Source organism: Melopsittacus undulatus, chromosome 1 (genome assembly GCF_012275295.1).
Source record: "Melopsittacus undulatus isolate bMelUnd1 chromosome 1, bMelUnd1.mat.Z, whole genome shotgun sequence".
NCBI lineage: Eukaryota > Metazoa > Chordata > Aves > Psittaciformes > Psittaculidae > Melopsittacus > Melopsittacus undulatus.
Genome location: NC_047527.1, coordinates 114,807,470 through 114,831,562, shown reverse-complemented (window position 1 = coordinate 114,831,562; position 24,093 = coordinate 114,807,470). Strand labels below are relative to the sequence as shown.

At 38.0% G+C, this 24,093-nt stretch overlaps 1 protein-coding gene across 1 annotated transcript in view; it reads left to right on the top strand.

Moving 5' to 3' along the window:
• The window catches only part of MYO3A (myosin IIIA), a 116,412-nt gene that overhangs the window by 7,410 nt on the left and 84,909 nt on the right, over positions 1 to 24,093 (top strand). The window contains exons 2-3 of the mRNA XM_031052492.2: positions 2,914 to 3,096; positions 5,903 to 6,037. Coding sequence (XP_030908352.2) covers positions 2,929 to 3,096; positions 5,903 to 6,037 — 303 coding nt within the window. The 5' untranslated portion in view covers positions 2,914 to 2,928. The remainder of the gene's footprint in view (positions 1 to 2,913; positions 3,097 to 5,902; positions 6,038 to 24,093) is intronic.

Genomic DNA, 24,093 nt, shown 5'->3' with positions numbered 1-24,093 from the left:
TACACTTTGTTCTTCATGAAGCTGCCCCTTCCCTTCCCTACTCCAAACTAGCTAGATACTGAAAATGATGGAGAATGCAGTGATCTACCAGCACTGATCATGACCAGGTCATTTTAGGGACACGGTTTAGTGGTGGACTTGGCAGTGCTAGGTTAATGGTTGGACTTGATGATCTTAAAGGCCTTTTCCAACCTGAACAATTCTGTCGCTGGATATCTCTGCTATGCAACCTGAGGTCTGCTGCATAGGGTATGTTTGAGGTGACCTAGGAAGTGAGAAGTCACACAGGGGCTGGCTTATAATAATTATAATCTATTTATTTTTATAACTAATGTCAGATCCCCCTATTAGAGGAAGAAAACCACCCTACCACACTGGTTTATTGTCTTGGAACTACAAAACTATTATTTTCCAGCCTCAAATACCCTGAATTTAATCACTCTGTCATAGTCCATTTGGATCTCTTAAATTTATTGAACAGCATGCTCTGTGGTTTAAACTTTATTTCATGAGCTCATTACGAAATACAACAAACAAGCACAACAAACAGGGGCTCAATCCACTTTTGCCCAGATTGATTTAGCATGAGTTCACTTATTCACCATTCACATTATAAGGCTTCGTAACTTACAACCTGTAACTCTTCATCTGTGCATCTAGGAGAAAAATGGGGTGGGGAAAAAAGAAGATAGTTACCAAGCTGAGGACAGAAGTGCTTGTCTTTTCCTCCTCCATCACAGTGTAGGTGTCCCCTGTATCCCACAGGGAAGCACCACTTGAAAAGCTTTGGGTAAGCTGATGTTTTATGCTTTTGAGCTTGGAGGCTTGGCCCACATCATTTCCCTAAGGAGACTGCCAGACAAAAGATAATGGCTATAGGACATAGTGATTTGGAGGTGGTCATGGTACATATTGGCCCTTTAGCTCTTTCTGTGCTGCCTACCTGGTGCTCTGGCTTTGACCTCATGGTGCTGCTCCCAGCATACATCAGGCCTTAGCAGGAGCCAGGTTTGACAAAATCTGAGTGAATTGTCACACTGAGAACACCAGAAGTATTTCAGAGGGTTTTTATAGAAGTTCAAGGGTACATTCCCAGCTCAGAAGTTTGGATCAAGTTGTGAGTTGTTTTTTAAAGTAAAATTCTAATGGTGAGGGGTATGATAAATTACCCAGTTGTTTGGGCATCTAGACATATTCCAGAGACAGTCCAATTTATTGCTGATATATGAGGTTAAATCATTATCAGCTTTCTTGGCTTCACTGAGATGTAATAAAACGTTATTCATCACCCAGAACAGAACACTTGAAATCATTCAGTTTCATATTTTTTTAATAACAGAAGTGGAAGCTAGAACAATTTATCTGCAGGGGCCTGTTCTTAAACATGGTGGAAGTGAGGAAATACGATGTTCAGTATGACTACTCAAGTTATGATTTTGAAGCTGTAAATTCAAAGACAAAGGATTAGTGTGAATAAATTCTTTCTGGAATGGCACTCTTAAATTATTGAACTAAGTATGACAGCTATTGAATTCAGTGTTTTTAAGTATGTGGTGACTTTTCTTAAGACGAGGTGATGTTCAACTGGTGTGATTTGCAGGGGAAAATGCAAGTACATGTGGCAGTGTTTCTAGTATGTTCTCTGATAGCCAAATAGCACCTACAGGATCATGTTTCCTAAACCCTTTTACAGTTCTCTTTGTGCCAGTCTCAACAGACAAATAAGCAATGGATTCTGGGAGTCAACGAATTTCAGCTGTGTTCTTTTAATGCATAGGAAGTTAACAAAGCCTGGGGAGCTCTCTGAAGCTGCAGGTTATGATGTCCATTGTTTTTTGTTAGAATGTTCTTGCTATAAAACCTCTGTGTACAGGGATGGGCCTTTGCTTAAGGGTGTTTTTGGAGATTCAGGGTATCAGTTCCCTGTTTGACTCTGGCACAGGCTGGTCTTTGCATTCCTGCATCTTATGTACTCATCTTTGAAGAGGAGGAAATGAGTCTTCCTTTCTTTATCTTGTGCCTATCTCCTGTCATAACCTGCCTGGGTCAAAGGCTCTTACTGTGTACTCTTGTAGTGTGGGGCATAGCAGACCCTAGGTTTTGGTGTAAAGCTACATAATCTGTAGAAAATAATTTCTGAGTAGACAGACACTGATAGGATTTGCATGTCTCAGAGTCACAAAATGTTTGAGGCTGCATGGAACCACCAAAGGTCATCTAGTCCACCCTTCCTGCTCAAACAGGGTCTCATTTCTTACGAAGGAACTCTCTATGTTTTTTTTCATCTGCAAAAACCACTAGTATAAATTGAGTATCCAGTAAAACTTAAACAAATAGCTAACCTCCATTCTAAAAAGTAAAGCTCAGGTACATAAATGTTGAAATTCCATCATTGTATCCCACAAAGCAACATTTTGGGATTAGGAATCCTAATTCCGTTATCATCCTTAATTTGCTTATTATTTTGTGTAGTCCCAGTTATGAAGTCCCTCATTACAAGCATTTCTATATAAGCATAAAATAATTTAAAACTAACAAAAAAAAATCCAAAAAAGCAGAAATCAAAACAGAATTTTGAGCAAAACAATATCTGAGAATAGGCAAAAAAAAAAAACAAAACCAAAACTAAACGAAAATAGTTCTCCCCCAAATGTTGTAACTCATTTGTGTTCATTTTCTGGTGAAGAGAATACTTTGCCTGGAAGTGTAAAGCTCCCATGAGGTGGAAAGGTAATGCCTTAGCAAGAGGCTGCAGTCAGTGTCCTGGCTGAATTGTGCCTATCTGAGTCTCAGGGAGTGCTGGACATTATGCTTTATGCACAGTACATGCAAAAACATTTCTCTTAGCATTTGTAGGAAAACAATTGCTATTAACCATTTATTGAGTGAACGTGAAAATTTCTTCCTTTCTAGGAGCCATCATTTGAGATGCTTCCATTGACTGGGAAAACGATCATATTTGATAGCTTTCCTGATCCTTCAGATACCTGGGAAATAATTGAGACTATTGGCAAAGGAACATATGGAAAAGTTTTCAAGGTGTTAAATAAGAAAAATGGCAGCAAAGCAGCAGTCAAAATTTTGGATCCTGTTCATGTAAGCTACTTAAATTACTTGTTTTGTGCTTCTTTAATTGTAAGTGAATTAATGTGGTCTTTTCTGTTTGTTTTTTTCTTTCCTTTTATAGCTTGGTAAATCATTTGCATTGGAAGTGATGGTGAAATAAACTGCTTCGGCCTGCCTAAGTGTCAGGCTATGTATCAATGCATTTTTTGAACCATAAGTGATCTTGGAAGTGGTTGCATGTGGTAGAATTTAGAAGTATACCTAAAGTTTGTTACTTTTGCTTTTGATTACCCCATGTTTATCTCTTAATTCCAGAAGCAGATCTGATTATTTTTCTTTTTAGTACCAGGAGTCCTAGCTGCTTTATTTTTACTGGTGCTCCTGTTCCTTTTTTAGTTGCACACTAGCCAGTAAGAAAATTACATGCTTCTAAGTTGCATTAGATGTACCTGGAAGCTTCTATTTTGACTATATGCTTTTAGCTACATGCTGTGAATGATAATTTAAAAATAAAATAGCATACTTTATGTTGTTGGTTCTGTGTTTTCATAATGTGCCAAATTATGTAGGTTTCACAGAGGGATCCATCTTTTCAAATGGAAAATACAAAGGAAATAGCACCTACACACAAAGCAACAGGTGACTGGGAGGTGGAAATATGTTGTAGAGTATGTTTTTGTTCTCAATAACTGACATTTGTTGGATGGTACATAAATGCTCAAAGAGTAAGGAAGAACCAGCGTATCCCACTGGTGCTGCATGTGGCTTGGGATTTTTCTTGATTCTTGAGAGCAGTGACCTATGAAACTTGGACAAATAACTGTTCTGTTTCAGGTGGCCTCTTTGAGCTCATCTTTTGCACTTCCAGCACAGGGTTGTGAGGCATGTGCTTCCATTGCACAACCTCTGGGCTGGGAGGGAAGAACATGCCATGCTGTGTGAAACACTGCAGGTCTGGAGCTGTGCAGTCACACAGGGCTCTGTCTACCCCTGCATATTACAGTGTCAAATTGGGATCTCATGGCCCATAAGTCTATGAAATGAGTTTGTGATAACATAGCATCTTGCATTTTCTTTGCTGTGTTTCATGTTCATCTGATTTTTATGTCAGCATGCTTTCAAAGCAACAAAAGGAGACATCTCTGCAGTATGTACCTCTCCCAAAGTAATCATGATTTGTAGCCGAATGGTAAGGGTCTTGATTAATTCATGTACATTGGAAACTATTTTTGACTCTGTTGCTTTCAGTAAACAAGGCTTATTTGCTTACAATGAATAGGCAGAACTTTTAGTTGGTGTTCATCTAAATGCCTGTATGGAAGGAAATGCTTCTGCTTTCATCTGTTTCACAGTTGTTCAGGAGTGATTCTTAAGTGGCAACTGGCTATGGCAGAGAGGGATTACTGAAGGCATTGTGGATGTTTTCAAAGTGGTGTGCACTTTGAAGGCCATAGGAAAAGGATAAAGGATGATGACAGGAAGAAAGAAGAGGTAGTAAAGCTGATATTAGAGGAAAGAAATAGATTAAGCAGGGGAAAAGGGAATAGAATGTAAAGAACACAGAAGAAATACAATGGACAAATATGCAACATAAGAAAAAGAAGGAGGGAAAAATGTGTAACTGGTAAAACCAGATTCCTTATTTGAATGAAAAAAATGGAAGTCAGTAATGCAGTCAGCATCACACTGCAAGACTTGAATCTTTTATCTGAATATATTGGTTTTGTTCTGAGAATAGTATTCTTTCCCCCCTCCTATTTACAGGAAGTCTAGGGTAGCTGCTGAGCCTTCATGTTGCTGTTAAAATGGCAATCCTCTATTAGAAATAAGGTGAAAGCAATACACTAGTTTTTGTTTAAACTGAAAGTATTATTAATGGCTGCAGAGGGAGCCATTGCAATGAAGAAAAAGATACTTTCTGTGTTTTCTTTACATTTTAGATTTTTTTTCTTTGAAGAGGGTCTCAGAATTCTCTCACCTGGGAGGTAGACTGAAGAAAATAACAGAAGAAATGTGTTTTATTTCACTTGATTTAACTGATATTTCCACATTAAACTGGGAATCTATTTGATCGTGGGTCATGTGAGACTGAAATAAGCACTTCATGTTGAATGCTTTAGAGCTCTTGGATTGTTTGTGTTGAATAACAGCTCAGCTTTTTGAAACTGAAACAGGAAAGCGAAGGTGTTGAAATGAGAATATATAAAGATGGAACTGAGAATGCTCTTAGTCTTGTTCTTAGGACTATTAAGTAAATACTTTAGAACTTTTAACCAAATCATCCTATGTCTAAGTCACATGAAAATATTCCCTGTAACATCTCTACAGGAGGAACTCTTATGCAGGTAAATATGTTAAATTCAACCAAATATTTAAAGTTTTCTTTTTTCATAAAATACAGAGGAAGATTTTTCTTTTTAGTATGCACAGAATGAATACTCTATTAATTTCATTCTCTCTATTTTCTTCTTATAATAGTAAAAATCTCATAAGATTGAGTACCCCTCAGGAGACACAAACCCATATTAAATCACAGTAGGACAGGGGGCTAGTTCTCTTCCAATTTCCCTAAGGCAGTCAGGGCTATTGTATGTTTTGCGTATAGACTTTTGCCTTTCTGGGTGGTTTTTTTTGTTTTTTTTGTTTTGGTGGGTTTTCTTTTTTTTTTTTTTTTTTTTTTTTTTTCTTTAATGTCTGCAAATTCATGGGGTTTTTTTTTTCCCTTGCTGTATTTCAAACTCTGTTTGAATAGACAAAAGTGTTATGTGTTGGGTTTTTTAAATGGATACCATTATTTATTTATTAACCTCTGTGTATTTCTCATTTGTGACACTAGGATATTGATGAAGAAATTGAAGCTGAGTACAACATTTTGAAAGCTCTCTCTGATCATCCCAATGTAGTCAAATTCTATGGCATGTACTATAAAAAAGATGTGAAGAATGGAGACCAGCTTTGGCTAGTTCTTGAGGTAAACAATTTGGAAAAATAAGTTCTTTTCCAGTTGGCATTCTTGTGTGGAGTGAAACTCGATAGTGGTTGCATGTGAAATGATAAATGCTGCTGTTCAGTCTCTACAGTGTCCTGAATTAATGGTCTGCTCAGAGTTCAGCATTCTTATTTTGGTATTATACTGATAGTGCTGTGGCTTCAGAATTAGGATATAAATTCTGATACAGCTTCATAGAACTTGCTGCATAAAATCTTCCTTTGGTGAAAGCCTTGTCATGGGAATCTTCCTCTAATAGTATTTCTTTAAATATGACTAAGGTAGGATATAAAAGTTAAAGAAACCACCATGGTGATTTTTTTTTCCTAAATAAAATGATAGAAATTAATTAATTGAATTGCTTTTTTTTTTTTAATGGAAGTAAATGCACAAATAGATAAGTCAATAAAAACAGGGTACTGCCCAAATACTGTTGCATGAAGCAGGATTTCCACAAATGCAGTCAATGCAAGGTATGGCCTGTGATTTGGGTGTTTCAGTCTTTAGTTTAGGAGCAAAGAGCTTGATTGTTACGGTTTTTATAGATCCACTATAGCCTATTCTGCAAAAACTGCATCCTCTCCCCAGAGGAAAAAGAAGAATGTCTGTGAAAGGAATAGTGTGCCTTTCATAACAATCAAAGCTCTTGCTGATGTTTGATTGGTGTTTAATAAGGTTGAGATTGGAGAATTGGTTGTATTTTATGATTTGTCAGGTAAGTGAATACAAATGTCCTGCCAAATATCTCGGTGACACAATATTATCTAATCCAGAAAAGCTCTAAAAATACTGAAGTTCTGAAAGCTTTTCCAAATTCTTCTAACTTGCATTGGGAAGATGTTTTTAAGAATAGTTTGCCTTGGAAATAGTAAATTATTAGGCTACACTGACATCAAAAGATGTTAGCTCTTTGTGCAATGAGCATCTTTGAAGATCTAGCTTCTGTTGTGTCTGCTGGGCAGTTGAAACTCCATCTGTGAAACTTCTGGCCTGTAAAGGACGGATGCCAAACTGCCAGGATGGAACAGACTGTGAGGAAACAGTAAAGTGTTTATATTTTAGCTTTTATTCTCACAGTGATTTATTTTCTTAATCTGAAAACCAAAAACCTACATCCAGAGTATAATTTTTATATTTATTCTTTGCATGCCAATCTGTACATGTGTAAGTGCTAGTATGAGTGTGTGGAATAATCCTGGATGCTTTCTGTCACTGCACATCCATGAATACAATGGATTTCAGTTAGGGGGTGTGTGTATAAACATCCATAAGTAGAAAAATAAATCCCAGTGGTGATTTTGGTGAAGCTTTCCCTTTAGTAAAAGTATCTGTGAAAGAAAACTGTTGTGGAAAAGATTCCTCTATTAAAGTATCACCTCCCTTTCAGCTTGTATGCACCTTTATAGAGCCATTGCAGTTTGTTTTTCACAGTGACTATTTAGGTGTCCTAAATAATGCAAATATCCTAAAATGCAAATATCATAATCATCTCCATTCTGTCTTGTTGCTTTGGGTTGTTTTGGTGTGGTTTTTTCTGGTGGTTTTTCTGGCTTTAGGGTTTTTTAAAAATTCATGTCTGAATTCAAAATGGTGGTGATTAGACTTTGCTTTAGATTACAGAGAACTCTGTTTCCATTGCTTTTTGTTTTGTTTTAATTGATTTTATCATAAAAGAGCATTTTCACTTTAGAACTGTTGTGTCCTCTGAAGAAGGAAAGCCAGTCTTGAAATTTAGACTTGTTGAGTTTGATATCAAAGAAGAAAGCTTCCTCATCTCCTTCTCTCAATAAAGTTATCAACTATTCAGAGTAACTTCAGAAATCCCCCCTCTCCATAGGCTGCACTCAGATATGCTGAACATCTGCTCCTGTGTTTGATGCTATTCTAATCACGATTGTAATGAAGAGGGTTGTGGAGGAAGCTTGCTTGCCATGTATATTTAAGCTTTGTCACATGTGTCCAGAGCTGCAGGCAGAAGAAACTGGCCTGTTGAGTTTGCATTGAAATCACTTGAGTATGTACTTGGGGTGAATCAGCTTTGTAGTTTCATGCCAGCAAACACCAGCATGATGACACAGCTAAGGCAGCATGTGCTGTAGCCCATTTCTTTTTGCTCTGGATGCTAGTTCAGAAGGGAATAGATCTGAGATCATTTGAAATCAGCTGATGAAGATTGAGCAGAGAGATAAAACATATTAGGCTCTACAGGTGAGCCTATGGGGCAAAGGCAGGTGGAAGAACAAGTGACACAGCCCTTGCCCAAGATCTGGTGCAAATAACAACCTAGTCAAGACGGAGTGAAGGCTGAAAATACTACAGCAAGGTAAATGGTAGGTATTACACAGCTCTTACTTGCTACTGTAAGCCAGAGGCCAAGAATCATAATGCAGCATATTTCTATAGTTCATTTCCTACACAGATAGCATTTTAGTCCATTTTTAAAGACACAATTATGCATGCCATATATGTGATAGATTTTGGTTTGTGAGCCACATAAGTAAGCTAGTATATTTTATAATTCTCAGTATATTTTTATAGGAAATGGAAGGAACAGGCATTGTTTTATAGGGAAAAAAAATGCTTTAATGAGTTAAACCTTAGCTTGTTATTAAAAAAAAAAAAGGCGTGAGTAGAGCAACTTCCCACCCAAAAATACAGGTATGTAACATCAAAGCATTTTGTAGAAACCCCTCATTTCCAGAGTGGTGGAGGGAGTTGCCAAGAAGTTACAGAAATGCATCCCTTTGTGTGAATGTCAAGCAGACTGACAAAATATTCTTTTTAGGTGGTTTTGTTCTCATAGTGTGTACGTGACCATTTCGAGAACATTTACAATGCCCTGCTGAGTTAGACCAGTGGTCTGTGTAGCACAGTATTTTGTCTCCTGTGGTGCCACTAGAAGATGCTATTTAGGAAGAGTCTGTCCAGTTTTTCTTCAGTCAATTTCCCTCATGCTCTCCAGCAACCATGACTGTTGTATTAAGGAAGTCCCAGACTATTCTGTTTACTATCCATTTATGGACACACTAAACTTGATGCTGCTGCCATGCTATACAGTCTTCTTTTAGAGCATATAAGTTTAATTTTTGTGTCATTATTATATCCTTATTTCTATATATAATATTCCATATAGTAGAATACAATGTTTTCAACATTAGGAAAACATTTCCAAATCTAAATGTTTTTCAGTGTGTGGCAATAAATATAGAATCCTGTTCATTTGAGAGGGAAGAATGTTACAATTTCCAGTAGACTGCTAGCTCTCTTTTCTGATTAGCTCTGATGCTGAAAAGTGCCTTCACAAACAGTATTGCAGTAGCTAGTGCAATCTGTACAGGCACTGGTTGTGCCCAGTCTTGACTGAAATGAACCTGATTCATCTTTGTTCTCATGTAGAAACCTTTTCTTGTTGTACGGTAATCTTCATCAGAGAAGCCATGTGAAACTGTAGAATAGCTTGTGCCTGGAATCTGCTTTTCTGAAGTGCCACATTAGCCTTCCCATTCCCTCAACCTTTTAACATGGGAAAATAAATGCATTAAATAATAATTTATTTTAATTAAAATAAATAATTAACTTAGTTTTAATTATTTGTTTTCATTAATATAATGCATTGGTAACTTGTATCATTCTGCATTATTGCAGGCAAAGTGGTATACTTTGAGTTTGATCTTCTGAATGTTTCTTGATATTCATTGAACCTGCTAACCAGACACTGAGAACTCAAAAGAATTGCAGAAAGATTAGAATAAAGGATTATGGTGATCCAGTTGGCAGCTGTGTTTGCTAATTTAAAATTTGCTTGAAGTGGTTCAAATTTGTTACTTTCCTTTGATCTTTCAAAGTTAACATCAAGAGGAAAAATTTTAAACTTAGAAATACCTGAGTTCTCTTTTTAAATCCTTGGGAAGTTTCTATTTGTGTTGCCATTTTTTTCAGAAAGGACAAAATCATTGAACCCAGTAAACAGAAGGGGTTTGAATTAAACTAGAACACAAAAAAGTTTAGTGAATCAATTCACCTGGTACTTTCTTCACAAATGTAGACAAAGTATGTGTTCCATTTAATCAGAGTGAGGACACTGACAGTTGTGTAGGTAGACACATATGGAAAAAAAGATTAAAGTACCAACCTGCTGTAGCAGGGTAATGGTAGCCCATTGCTACTAGATTAATTCCAGTGGCTTGGCTGGTCCGGGAAAGCTTGCACATCTAGCCAAAATACTTAAAATTGTAATAACTGAGAAAAAAACTGTGTAACAGAAACTGTTGTTCTGTGATGGACACAGAGTAGAAACCAGTGTAGTTCCCACTCAATTACCAGTTGTAGGGGCTGTTGCAGGTGTTCCGTGAACCACATATAATGTGTATGTAACAAGCTGAGACCCTCCGATATAACTCCTTTCTGGTTTTGTGGCGATCCTTTAGAAGAATTACATTTTTTAATTTGCCCAGAGTTGGAGAGCTCAGCACAATGTATAGAGTATCAATTACTCCTTTCTAATCTTAAAAGTGAGCCTTCCTAACAAGAGCTTACATCACAGCTTTAAGCCAGATACAGCAAAAGGATTTGGAAATTGACAGCCAAGAAGGTAACAGAAGTCAGTGGTGATCTCAAGCAGCTGCGTTTGTCACCACTGTAGCAGAGGAGAGTTATTAAGGAGGATTTGAAGGAGGATAGTGCTGTGGTTTTCTGTTTGTTTTGGCTGCTCCTTCAATGCAGAAAGGAAGACATGTTATGCCTGCAGTTACCCAGTAATGGATGCTAGCACTCTGAGTTAATCAAGGATAGGAGTAGATCTGTTGCTGCCTAAGGAAAGACTGCTGTGGGTCTCAACAGGAAAAGAAACTAGCCCATGTTTGATGCAATTGAGAAGGGGCAGCCAGCATGAGGGTCCAGGAAAAGAGTGGCATGGTCAGAGGTGGCTGGTTAGTGCTAAGAGCTCACTAAGGCCAAGAGAAGATGATGTGGCAGTAACTCCTGGGTAAAATGAAGACTGCTGAACAATACATCTGCACCGCTGCATCTGATCTGGAGTGAGTCTACTGTGCTGCTGCACTGTGGTATCTGCTGTCTGGAGAGAGAAGTTTAGCATAGTGGATGCTTCCAGATGTTTGCAAATGCTGACTGGTCACAAAGAGAGCCCTAGAATTCATGATGTATAATTTTTCCTCACAGAATCATAAATGAACAGTGACAGCATAATTTACATGTGTGTCAGATAGAGAAAAATTAGTATAATTAATGCCCAAATCTAGTGTGGCTAATAGTCTTGGATTCTTTACTGACTTACTCTACATGGAAGAGTTTCTGATCACGTTGCCTTTTCGACATCACATGTAATTTTAACATATGGTAAAACTCACTGAAGTGCATCATTCTCGTTTAAAGGACAACAACAACAACAAAATAAATTCCTCTGCTCTGTTATATGTTGTCCTATATATGGAGTATGTTTGTTTAAAGAAATACAAGAAATACCACTCTCAGCAGGTCCAGTTGCCGTGAGAAATGGAGATTTACCTTTTTTTCTGCTGGGAGCTGATATACTAACACTGCAATTCTAGGTTGCAGTGTAGTTCGCTAAAAAAGAGAAGAAACCACTGTCCAAAGTTCTAGGTATCAGTATCTTTCTTTTTTTAAAGAAGAAGGCTAAAATGGCCAGAAACACAATATGGATTTCCAGGATCAGGACAACGAAATTCAGGTGCTTTTCTTACCTCCACATGCATTAAGAAAAGCAGAGGCACATCACCCAGATATTTTGCTGCTATTCTGTAGCTTAACATGGATGAAGCTTCAGCTGTTTGAGAGCTGGGAAATGTAAAACTCCAGAACTGGGTGAGGTAAAACATAAAGAGAGACAAGAAACTGGAAAAAAACACCACTGCCCCTCCCTGTCCCGTCTCCCCCCCCAAAAAACTTAAATCCAAGAGAGATTCTTTTTGCAGTAGGCAACAATATATTTACTTCTGACTCATCAATTTTGACTTTATGAGCCCTATAAGGAGACTGGCATGTTCTCTGTGTTCTATAAATAGATCAGTATTTTTAAAACCTTTGTATCTTGATAATCTTTCTTGACCAGGCTATCAATTTCTTTACCTCATTCCTATATCCCAGTCTAAAAGAGCAAAGAGTCCTATAACATGTATGAGGCAGGAGATGCCTGTGGTTCTTGCGGTCAGAATGTGCTGTCACCCCCACATGACCAAGACAATGAGGCTCTGCTTCTATTCTGCATCCAGAACAGACGGCTGCTTCAGAGTCCTGTTTGTGTCAAAGCAGACTGGGCATAGAAAAGAAAAGCTGAGAGCAAGACAGGTAGTTCTATCCTTGTCTCTTCCTGAGCTTTCCAGAGCCACGATGAATCCTGATGGCTGGCTTTAAAACATTTTTCTCTCCATTAGCTTGGTCTCTCTTCTTTCTCAGCTAGTGGTGTTGTCACTGTTCACGGCACCTCTTGGCGTGTGGAAGAGGGAGAGAGGAGCTGCTGTCAGTATTGCAAAGCAGGCAGTGCTTGTTCTTGATGTGGAAACATGTTTGGCTGAAAATATCTGCAGCCTCACAGCTTGCAGGAAGACTTGGAGCCCGGGTAGATGCTGAACATACAATATCCTTTTTGGATGTTGCATGGTGGGAGTGGGAGTGACTTAGACTAGCATATCTGCAGTTTAGCAGGCCATTTCATGCCATTAAAGCTGTTGGGACTTCAGTTGTTGAAGTCCATTCAAGTGAAGGTTTTGTCTTTAAAAAATAATTCAGTTGTATGGAATGGGTAAGAGTATGGAAACTGGAGTTTTTCTTATTGCTGGGATAGTTTTGGCAAGAGTGGGAGAAAACAAATCCAGCTATATGTATTTTTGTGCAAGGCCTCCCTGAGTAGCAAGCAATTGCTGGAGTGAGCCCCACAGTATCTGTGAGAATGCCTAGAAGCAGGACCCAATAGTCTCATTTTCACTTTCAAAGAGATAAGCCTATCTGAGATAAACTAGAGACACTGCTATATCGGTTACTTCTCTTTCACATGAAATAGAGGACCTTGCGGTATGTACAAATGAATAATTTACTTAGGATTTTCCTTTGGCATGTTTATAGTCATAGAAACATAGAATCATCTAGGTTGGAAAAAACCTTTAAGATCATCAAGTCCAACCATTACTCCAGGACTGCCAAGACCACCATTAAAGCATATCACTGAGGTGTATGCTTTTGTAAGATACAGCAGCTAATATATGCAGACACTTTTCCATCTAAGGGAATAAAGGCAAGTTTGTGGAGTTTAAAAAAGCCTTTGGTTGGAAGTTGATCTGTATAATAGAATATATATGATAAGAGCTATAATAAGAAAAAATATATGCAACTTTTTTGTGTGGAAGATTTAGTATAAAACAATAATCTTTCAGGAAATGAGCATGGTGGAAAATGACTCATCCATTTGGGGTTTACAGTGGGTGGGGTGGGGGGAAGTGAGTTGTCATTTGTCTAAATGTTATCAGGTGTTTCCAAATGACACATATAGAAGAAAAATTAAACAATTGAAAATTGCTTTTTCATATTTCTCAACATGGGTCATTTTTCAATAATGTATTTGGTTATAATTGCTCCATTCAGACTAACTCCCAATATTTTGATCCATTACATGTCTGAATTATCCTTCATTTCACCATTTCTAATGTATCCCTCTTTGCTTCCCAATTATAGCAATTTTTCACTCTTGAATTATATCCTATTTTCTCAAGATCAAAGTTGTGTGGCTATAACTATCATTTGATGCTTCGAAGTTCTAGTAAAAACTCATAATTTCTGAAATAATGAGTATTTCATGTTACACTGTTGTTTCTACAGTCCGCATCTTTTAAACAGCCAGTGAGCACACATTATGGCCCACCTTGCTGGAGAATACTGCATGTACAAAAAGCTAGTTCTATGTAAACTCTAACAGTTTTTGCCATGGTGAAGTAAAGCCAAAGCCCAGAAAAAAAAAACAGTTTTATCATTCCACCATGTCATTGAATAGCATGTGAATACTATGCTCTCAGATTCTAAATATTTAACATAATTTCATTTTCTATACTTTTTTTTTAGTAAACACAGTTTTACTAAAGATGTGAAGTTATTAAAAAAAAAAGACAAAAAGAAACAACAACAAAAATGAAAACACAGGAAAACCACCATCAAATCCAAATCCTACATTTGCATAGCTTTTGGTGAAATCCCAGATTATCAAACTGTCTTTAGCTCTGGTGAGGAATGACATCGATCATCTTAAGAGTGCTTTGGCTAAGGCTTGTCTCTTTTTGCTTCAGACATCTGAGATTTAAATGCTTAAATTCAAGTGTGATAGACAATATAATTTTGCTGTGTTAGTTCTCAGTTTACAGGTTGGGTCCCTTTATACAGGGAGTGACTGGAGCAAATGGACTTGTCTGTAGTGTAGAAAGGTCTCCTTGTCTTTTGTTGGCCAGAGAGGGCTGGAGTTGACAGATTATAGAAGAATAGTGTAGCAAGGAATAAGGAGCCAGGTCCTGCAGGAAGCAGCCATGTGTCAGTGGTGACAAAAAGAAAAGTTTCCTGGGCTCCAGAAAGGATGTCAGCATTTATTGCAGTTCAGAAAGCTGCTAACTTTGATGAAACCAAACCCTGGAAGCAAGGAACTGCCTTGTCTACCGAGCAGGAAGAGCTTGGTTTCCAGAGCACTCTAATTTCAGTTCTGTCTGATCTAGTCTCTCAGAGTTAATAATTCCAGTAGCTTATTTAAAAAGATCCCAGGTCTTTTGAGTTTAGCATCCTTTTGGTTCTTGCAGAATTCTCTTTAAGAATGTTTTGGAATGATCTTCAGGACACTCTTGCTGTGATAGGGTCCCATGACAGTTATGGAGTTGCAGTAGCTCCTTTTGTAGTCACCAGAGAGAGGCAGGCAACTCCTAGAGCCATTAAGCTGACCTGTCCTGCATGCTTCTGGAAGAAGAATTGCATTTTAGCTGAGTGTGTTTCAGCTTCACTCCTTTTGTAAAAGCAGCCTTTCAACAAGCCCCATTGTTTGAATCAGTGCTTCCCCAGCCATGCTTTCAAATTCAATAGAGAATATTTCTATGGCAGTAATTTAAATTATGGTGAATTACATTAAATTATTGTCTTTATGTAGGAGCATAGACATAAAATGAATTATATGTAGTGTGCACATGGCAGTACTTGGAACTACTGTCTCGACCCCAAATCATGTAGAAATGATGCTACAAAAGAGGAAGGTGCTTTGAAACTTTTCTTGATTGGTGAAGAGGGAACAAAAGCAACGTGATTCTGAGCAAGCAGTAAAAGCTGTGGAGTGCTCGCTGTCACCACAGGGCTGCCTTATTGGCTTGCAAGTTTCTATGTGTTTTCCAGAGCCTCAGCTAAGCTTGCCGCAGTCAGTAGAAATAAGTCTGTTAATGTTACTGATCCTTAACTTAGGCCCTGCTTTTTTTCCCTTGCCAAGTGAATGGTTTTGCACTGTAACTTTTTTTACCACTGTTCCTTGTGTATAATAAAATGATGAATTGCGCTGCTCTCTATATCAAAATGTTCTGTCTTGATGAGCTGCCTCTTGCATTTGCTCAGAAAGTTCTGGGCTCATAACTGACCAGTGCCTTTCAGTTTTGTGTTTAGGTTAGTCGTGATTTTGCACAGTGAACCTTCCATTTATTTCATTTTTTTAAATAAATTTAAACCCACTGTTGCACCGTTACCAGGCTGCGAGGCTGTAGTTGAAGCTCCTTTAGAAGTTGAAGCTCCTTCAGAATTTCTATTGTAAATGTATTATCTGGTGAATTAGATCTCAGTTGCTTTACATAGCGCTGTTCCAAATCATAACTTGATACCAGTTCAGCTATACACTCTTTTGGGGAAGATATGTAGACAAGTGATAACATTAATTTCTTCATTGGCAACTTCATGGGAATGAAAAATGTATTGCAACATAAAGAATGTAAATTATGGGATGGTGCAATATGAAGTTTGCATCAGAAGTAGCTAGCAGGGGAATTCAGCTAAGATGTTCCCCGTAAACCTTTTGCACAGCACTGTTGCCTACTTGCTTTCATTCTGTTAGAGACAAAGCATTATTACAAATGCTTTAGAACATAATAAATCCTGCTTTGAGGGGCTTATTGCTTTTTTTTTCCTGTTTATCTAAAGTCCAGTGACTTCATTCAGTTATGTTGAGGTTGAAAGAAGAAATTTAGAAAGCTACAATATAGGCATAGATGCAGCTTTTTCTATTTATCCACAGCGTGAGGTTGGGATATCTATGTCCTGAGAAAAATAAGCGGCTGTGAAGGCTGGCATTGCATAAGATGAAATAAGCAAATTTTTCCTCTGGCTGTCTGTCTTGTCAATGCATGCACTTGACAAAGAAAATAAGAAGTTAAAAGCCAAACTGAAAGTGAAGAAATCAGAAGCAACAACAAAACACCCATGAGGCTGTGACTAACACAGCCCTGAAGGTGCTAGATCATGTAAGAGAGCAAAATTATAAATAGCACATGGTTTGTGATCACTGAAGCTAAGTAACTCAGGAAAGATGTCTGGTTTAGTGATATGTTTCATTTGGGCAAAATGTAATCAGCTTTACCTAAAAGCATACGGCATTGCTATAGTTTCTTTTGGTTATGGTTATCTTGTATTGCTATTAGGAAAAGTAGGAACCCCAGTATATATCTTTCTTCCATTTGAGGTGAAATTAAATCTGTGCTGCACAGACAGGAGCTGCATATTGAGCCACTTTGCATGTTGAAGAAACTGATTTAGTTCCTCATAAGTCTTCACAAGGACCTTCAAGTATTTGTGCTAGGTGTCAGGTGCTGTCAGTAGAATGTGCTCTTTGGCAGTAATACTTATGAAATCATGTCACACAATAAGCAAAGAACAGGAGTTGATCTGGTCACAGCTGACCCTGTGTGACAGCCAGCATTGTGAGATGGACAGTCCATCAAATTCTGTCTTGGAGACAAGACAAAGAAAGTGGCTGAAGAACTGGCTGTATCAGGTTGATTCATTTTAATTGAGAACTCAATTGCAAAGTTGAAGATGGAAGGAAATTTGAGTGGAAAATATACCAGAGTAATTTTATTCACTCTTCTGAGGAAAGGAAGGATGATGGGGCAACAGGGTAAGGATAATGGGCTTCAGGAGAGTATGCTTTACCCAGCTTGGTGAACTGATAAGTACCTGTGCTTAGTAAAGTAGTGTAAAAATGAAGGAAATCAGGGTAGCTGGCAGTTATTAAATGACATTAAACACACAATAGCAAATTAGCTGATGCAGAGAAAAGAAAAAAAAAAAACAACCCACAGTATGAGATGAGTAAGAATGGGTTGGGAATGTCTTCAAATAGGAGAAACAAAAATGCACAGCTAAGGTACAGGTACTTAAGGATAAACTCAGAGAGGCTAATGGAGAGTGATAAAGACAAGATTATATTACTGAGACACAAGAGAAATGAGATACAAGAATGTTTAATATACATAGGGAGAAAATATAATGACCTAGGGAAATACAAACCAGTCTGTTTAACTGTGATATCCACAATTATTCCAGCACAAGTTAATAGAAACCACTGTAGAAACACCCAGAATCCAGTAATGTGGTCAACTTGGATTGTGCCAGAACAAATCATATTAATAAAATCTTTTCTTTGTGCAAGGTAACTGGTACGACAAGGGGAAAGCAATATTTGAGATGTGTCTTTTGTAAGGTTTTGATATGGTCCCGTGTGACATTCTTGTGAGGAAAATGTGGAAATACATAAACAATAAAGCAGATAACCTCTTTTTCATAAAACTGGATTCAGTTATTCACTTTTGGGCTGGGAGAGTCTCAAATGGGCATCTACTTTTGCTCTGTTCATTAATAACTTGGGTGATGAAACAAAGTCCACATAAAAAGTTGTGAGTGGACACCTAGTTTAATTACAGGCACATTGGAGGGTAGCATCAGATTCACAGTTGTGAGTACTGGAGGGATTCTTTTGAATCACAGAAAACAAAGGTCAGTAGACACATGAAAAATACTGCTATCCATGGGAAGAAGAAATGGAGAGTCTTCTGTTCAGCTCTTCCCAGCAAAGACAAGAGTTCAAAAGGAATTCTGTATGCAGTTTGGAGCAAACATCAGTGGCAAATTTCAGGCAGTCTAAATTTAGAAAACATGGATGATTTCAAAGGGTTTCAGCAACTAAGTTTGTACAGCCTTAAAAAAAAAGAAGAATGACATATCATGACAGTAGTCTGACAGAGATAGTGTTAAGTAGAGAATAATGATAATTCATTATCAAAGACTACTGGAGGGAAGGGCAAAAATAAAGCCGTTTTATTGGAAGCAAAAAAATATTCAGGTTGGGTAGTAAGAAAAATGCTTTAACTTTCAAGCTAGTGAAACAAAAGCAGGCTACTTAGAAAGATTGGAGTCTCCCTTAGTGGGAGATTTTTAGGAGCAGATTAGACAAATACCTGTTGAGGACTGGCTGGAGCACCATCCCCAAAGGCATGCTGAGAGAATTGAGTTTGCTTGGCCTGGAAAAGAGAAGGCTCAGGGAAGATCTTACGGCAGCTTCCAGTACATAAAGGGTGCAAACAAGAAATCTGGAGAGGGAAATTTTACAAGGGCTTGTGACAGGACAAGGGGGAATGGCCCTAAGCTGCAAGAGGAGAGATTTAGATTAGATTCAGGTTTTTCACTGTGAGGGTGATAAGGCACTGGCACAGGTTGCCCAGAGAAGTTGTGGCTGCCCCATCGCTGACAGTGTTCAAGGCCAGGCTGGACAGGGCTTTGAGCAACCTCATCTAGTGGAAGGTGTCACTGCCCATGGCAAGGGGATTGGAACTAAATGATCTTTAAGGTCCCTTCCAACCCAAACCATTATCTGATTCTGTGAAAGTACCAGATTTCTATGCAATGCAAATAAAGTGGACTAAATTATTTCTCAGGGTCCCTTTTACTCCTATGTTTCTGTAGTCTTATGGCAATAAAATAGCAGCAAATAAGAATCTTTTGTTCTTACAGCTGGAAGGTAGGAGTCAGCTCAGAGACTGGCAGTGCTTCTGTACTGAAAGATCAATTGAACGGATCAGATTATTAGTCTATTCTAAAAAAAAAATAGACAAAAAAATAGAGATTAGTGCCCAAGATGCTTTTAGCATTCTTATGTATGATAACATTAAAGTGAGGTATGACAATGTGACTTTTCTGTAACTATCGTTTGTGCATGCTGTTAAGTTGTGCATATGTGATGTGCTACCCAGTCATTTATGCCTGTGCAGCCTTTAAACGCAAGGCAGGTAGTAATTGTAGTTGCCCTGCTATTCTCATCCAAGCTACAGAAATAAGATGAAAGCACCTTGACAACTGCAGGATGCTAGCAAATGTTACCTGACAGCTTAGTACACATGCATAAATTAGGAGCAGTTGGATGATTAAAGGCTGTAATAGCCCTAACAAATGTGCAACTGCTAGTTTTCTTAAAAGCAAAGCCGATGCTGAATCCTTATTCAGTGGGTATCTGAATCAAGAAGAGCTCAACAGAGAGAAATAGATCAGCTGAGTCAGACTGTGAGCAAGTGTGACCTAAAAAGAACACTTGGATGACTGTGATCTGATGGCAATTTTAACTGACATTTCATGCGTTAGGATCATGCTATTTTATAAATCTATTGCTGAAGACTTCTTTGCATACAAATAGCTCAATTAAAGTAGTACAGGGTTGTGGCAGATGGGTGGGTGGAGGATTGTATGTCATCCCAGTATGAGTCTTCGCCTTTTGAGTGCTGGAAAATCATAAGGGAGGAACCCTTTGCTACCACTGTAGAAGAGTCACAACCACCTCTTCTGACTCAGCTATGTACGGCCATCTGAGCTACAGCCTTTGCATACAGGTTTTCACATGGATCAAGACTTCTATCAAATTATTCTTTCCCTTGGTCTGAGTATGGAAGATTTCCTTAGTCCTTTCCCCCATTACTGCTGTCTAAATACCTGAACTAGGGACTGAATATATTAAAATCCAAATATTATGAATTATAGAAAACTATAGTTTGAAAGGGACCTTTGATGATTATTGGGTCCAGCCCCCTGCTCATAGATGTTTAACTCCAATGTTACAGGTTTACACAGGGTCTCTGCCGTTCAAGTTGTGAATTATCTATAAGGATGGAGACGGCACAGACTTTCTAGATAAACTGTTCCAGTGCTTAACTACTTTTGTTGGAGAAGCTTTCCCTTTATGTTCAGTAGGAATCTACTGTCCTGCATTTGGGATTGTTGCCTCTCATCCTTTGCTATGTGCCTCTGGGAAGCATCTGTCTGTTTTCTCCACCCCTTTTTAGGTAGCCTGCAGGGTTCAGTTTACTGCCCTTTTAGTTGCTTATGTTTTCGGGTAATATTTGCATTCTGTCATTGCAGGCACTGCTGCAGAAAGGACTCAGTCAGACACTGTCTCCACATCTGCCAGTAACTAAAATACTTGTAAATCACAAGGGAACGATAGAAAAAGTAGCTAAGATTAAATTGATATAAATTGCTCATGTACAAAGTTATCATGATATTTCTAAGTAGCATCCTTGTGGGAGGATCACTAATATCTTCCCTTACCATGTCCGACAGGCTGGACATTTACAAAAGTCTCTCTCTTTAAATTAAGCTTATTTAAAGAGCTTAAAAGAGGATTTCTATCATTTGCTGGGAAAATACAGCCTTTGGAGACCTCCTAAAAGCAGTTCAGAGTGAAGGGCTTTTGTTTTTTTATGCACTTCACATACCTGAGTATGTGGTACCTGAGAACCAAACTGAGAAAGTCTTTCAGTTTACATCTACTACTACTAAAGATGCCACTAACACTACTTCCATACACATTTTTTCCTCATGGAATTAACTAGCTACTTAAAATAGGTATTGTAAAACTGATACAAAGTACAAGAAATGCATCTGTGCGTGTAATAGAGAATGCGTGCATGTGTGTGTTGAGTGTGGGAGAAGGAAATAGAATTAATACTCTCTTCACAGTCATGAACTAGATCCTAGTCAACATGTCTCATGACAGGTTGAAAGACATTAGATTTGGTGAGTTACTTTGACCTTTAGGAAGCAGCCCTGTGTCACACAGCTCAGATGGACACATAGCTTCTACTCTGTGTCTGTGTCACAGATTCTCCACATGTTTCTTGTCTATTTATAGTGTCCTTCATCAAGGTATTCTGAGGAACTTTTACTGAATGATGTGGACTTACAACACAGACTGATTAGCTGTTTGATCATGTGCTTGCAACAAAATAACAGCTACCAGCACCTCTCTTCTCTAGATGCTTCACTGGAAAGATCTTTTGTAAAACCATCTCTGTTGTTTTCATCATTTCTTGTAATCCAAGCATTACAGTTGGCTTAACTCCAACAGAACAACTTTGGTAAGAGACTACACAGCTTTTTACTATGGACAGCACGCTACTAAGAAGCATAATTATAAGCTGCAATATTTAACAACACACCAGAAAACTTCCATTTTGGCAGTACTGCTAAATAGTGTTTACCCTATCACCTCTCATTGAAGGACTGCATGCAAGTTGTGAATTATCTCCAGGGATGGAGATAACACAGACTTGCAGATAATCTATTCCAGAAGAAATGTGATTTTTTTTAATGGTTTAGGGATTTTTTTCCCCTTTAAGTTGTTAAGTCGTGAACTAGATCCTAGTCAACATCCCCAAGAGTATCGTATTGCACTGTCTGCTCAGATTCCCAAGCAAATATGGTTCAGTACTGCATCAGGCAGGAGTATCATCATTTTTTTTTTGATCCTGTTAGGAGAGGGACTTTTTGAGGTGTTTATGATAAGCTTGCAGTGAACACATAAGCAATTTGATAGCCAGAGTCAGGAGAAAGAATCACCATTTGAACTTCGGTTAAGTGCATAGTTAATAGGGACATGTGGCAACTTCGCCTGCAAAAAAATAGACAGTAGAAATAGGAAATGAGACGAGATGCAACATTTTACCCATGAGGACTTGTTTAGCCTGTAGAAAAATAACCTGATATTTTAGTTAAGTTTTATCTTACAATACTGATCTTTATCTCCTAATAGGGATTTGTATCTTATGACAGGGGTAGAAAAATTATTTAAAGCTACATGTTTAAGGAAAAAAAAACCCCACATTGCTGACCCAGGCAAATAAATTCAGTCTTGGCTTTAATGCCTAAACGTTGAAGAAGGTAATTTCTGGGCTATAGTTTCTTCCCTCTCCTACCTAGAAAAAGAATATATTCCTTTCTGGGTTAGCTTTCTTTATCTTGAACAGAAAGACTAGCAGATATCCAGCTCTGTAAAGAAAACAGAAGAATATCCACCTGTGAGAAGCACAATTTTAATAATAGATAATGAAAAAAAGTAGTTTTAAGAATATCATGTATGCAATTTATTTCACAAGTGGTTTGTTACTTGTGAAACAGTTTCAGTGCTCTGAAATGCAAATACAGTACATTAACCAGAATTGTCATCATCCATTTGTTTTGATTAAACGTGTCACTGGTGTCACATAGTTAAAACAATAGAGACCCAGGGAAGATAATGTCATTGTAGAAAAAAAAAAGAAGTAACTAGAAAAAGTCAACGGAGAAGGCAGACCAGCATGGCTAAAGACAGTAAATTAAATCCTGCTTGGGAATCTGACCCTAATCCAGCAAAGTGCTTAATCTCCTCATTTAAGCATATGAGTTCTTATCTCTCTAAGCATGCATGTTGTCCCACTGAAGTAAGGGTAAGATTAAGAGAGTTCTAAGATTGTTGTCGTAGAGCTTGGCACCTATCAGACCAGTGCCTTCATTGACCTGATGCAGGACACATTTTTCACCAAGACTTACATATTAAATAGTTTTTGTGTGAGCATTCTTGTGCTGCAAGTTCAGTGCAATCCAGGGGTTCCAAAGGTAGTCAGAAAGTTATTGTAATGTTTGGGTGCAAAGGGCTATGAAATGATTTTTTGGTAAGGTGCAAGTCTTTCTGTAATTGCAGCACAGAAAAAATGTAGAGGTATAGAAGAACAGATTAAAAACATCATATAATGAGTATCTGATGTCTGGAATTCTGCAGTTGAAAGGTTTTATTTATAAATTATGCCCTTAATCCAAATAGACTTCAAAATACATACTCAAAAGGAATTACTGTTTTGACTGCATTGGTAAAATGTTGTACATAAATATTTATTGTCATTTGAAAAGCCACTGGATGATATAATATTAAAATTACAATTTATTTCACTATCCCATTGGAAGCAGCTGCTCCTCTACAGAGGTAATGTCAATGAGTATTGTTTACAGAGGTACAGTCAATGAGTATTAGGTGCATTATGGATAGTTTAAGGGCTTAAGTACCAATTTTTTCTCTGCGGGTGTGTAACTGCTATAGAGTTAGCTGCTAAAGTTGCTAAAGCTACACTGTTGCTTCTTCCTGTGGAAAAACTGTAAGTGATAAAAATGAGCATATGAAATATTGCAGATCTAAAATAATCTGTTGGTAATGTGAGTGCACTGACCTTTTAAGGGAGCAAGGCTAAATCTCGGCTTCCTGTGTATATGGGACAGGACATGAGAGTCTAACTGGACCTTGGATGGGAGAAATGATTATCCAGAGTAGATTGTGTCTCTGCATCTAGAACAAGAATCTGACATGGTTGATGCTACAGTGGCTATAATTAGTCTTACACCTCTGGCCCACCTTGTTTCAGTGGGAGTTGATACCTGCCTTTCCAAGGTGCTTTCATTGTCTTCCATGATGTATATAGCATGTGTATAGCATCCTTCTACTCTAGGAATTAAGGGCTGCTTGACAAAGAGGGCATCTTTCCCTTTGGACCATTTTCCTGTTGGGAGACTTTCTCTGCTCCCTGTCTTTAAATCAATTCTATGTCGTATGTGGCTTTTGTACTTGAGAATGGATGCAGTAATAACGCATTGCTGGTGAGTTGCACATGATGATATAAGAAGCAATTGGCATGCCCCACAGAACATGCCTTTGA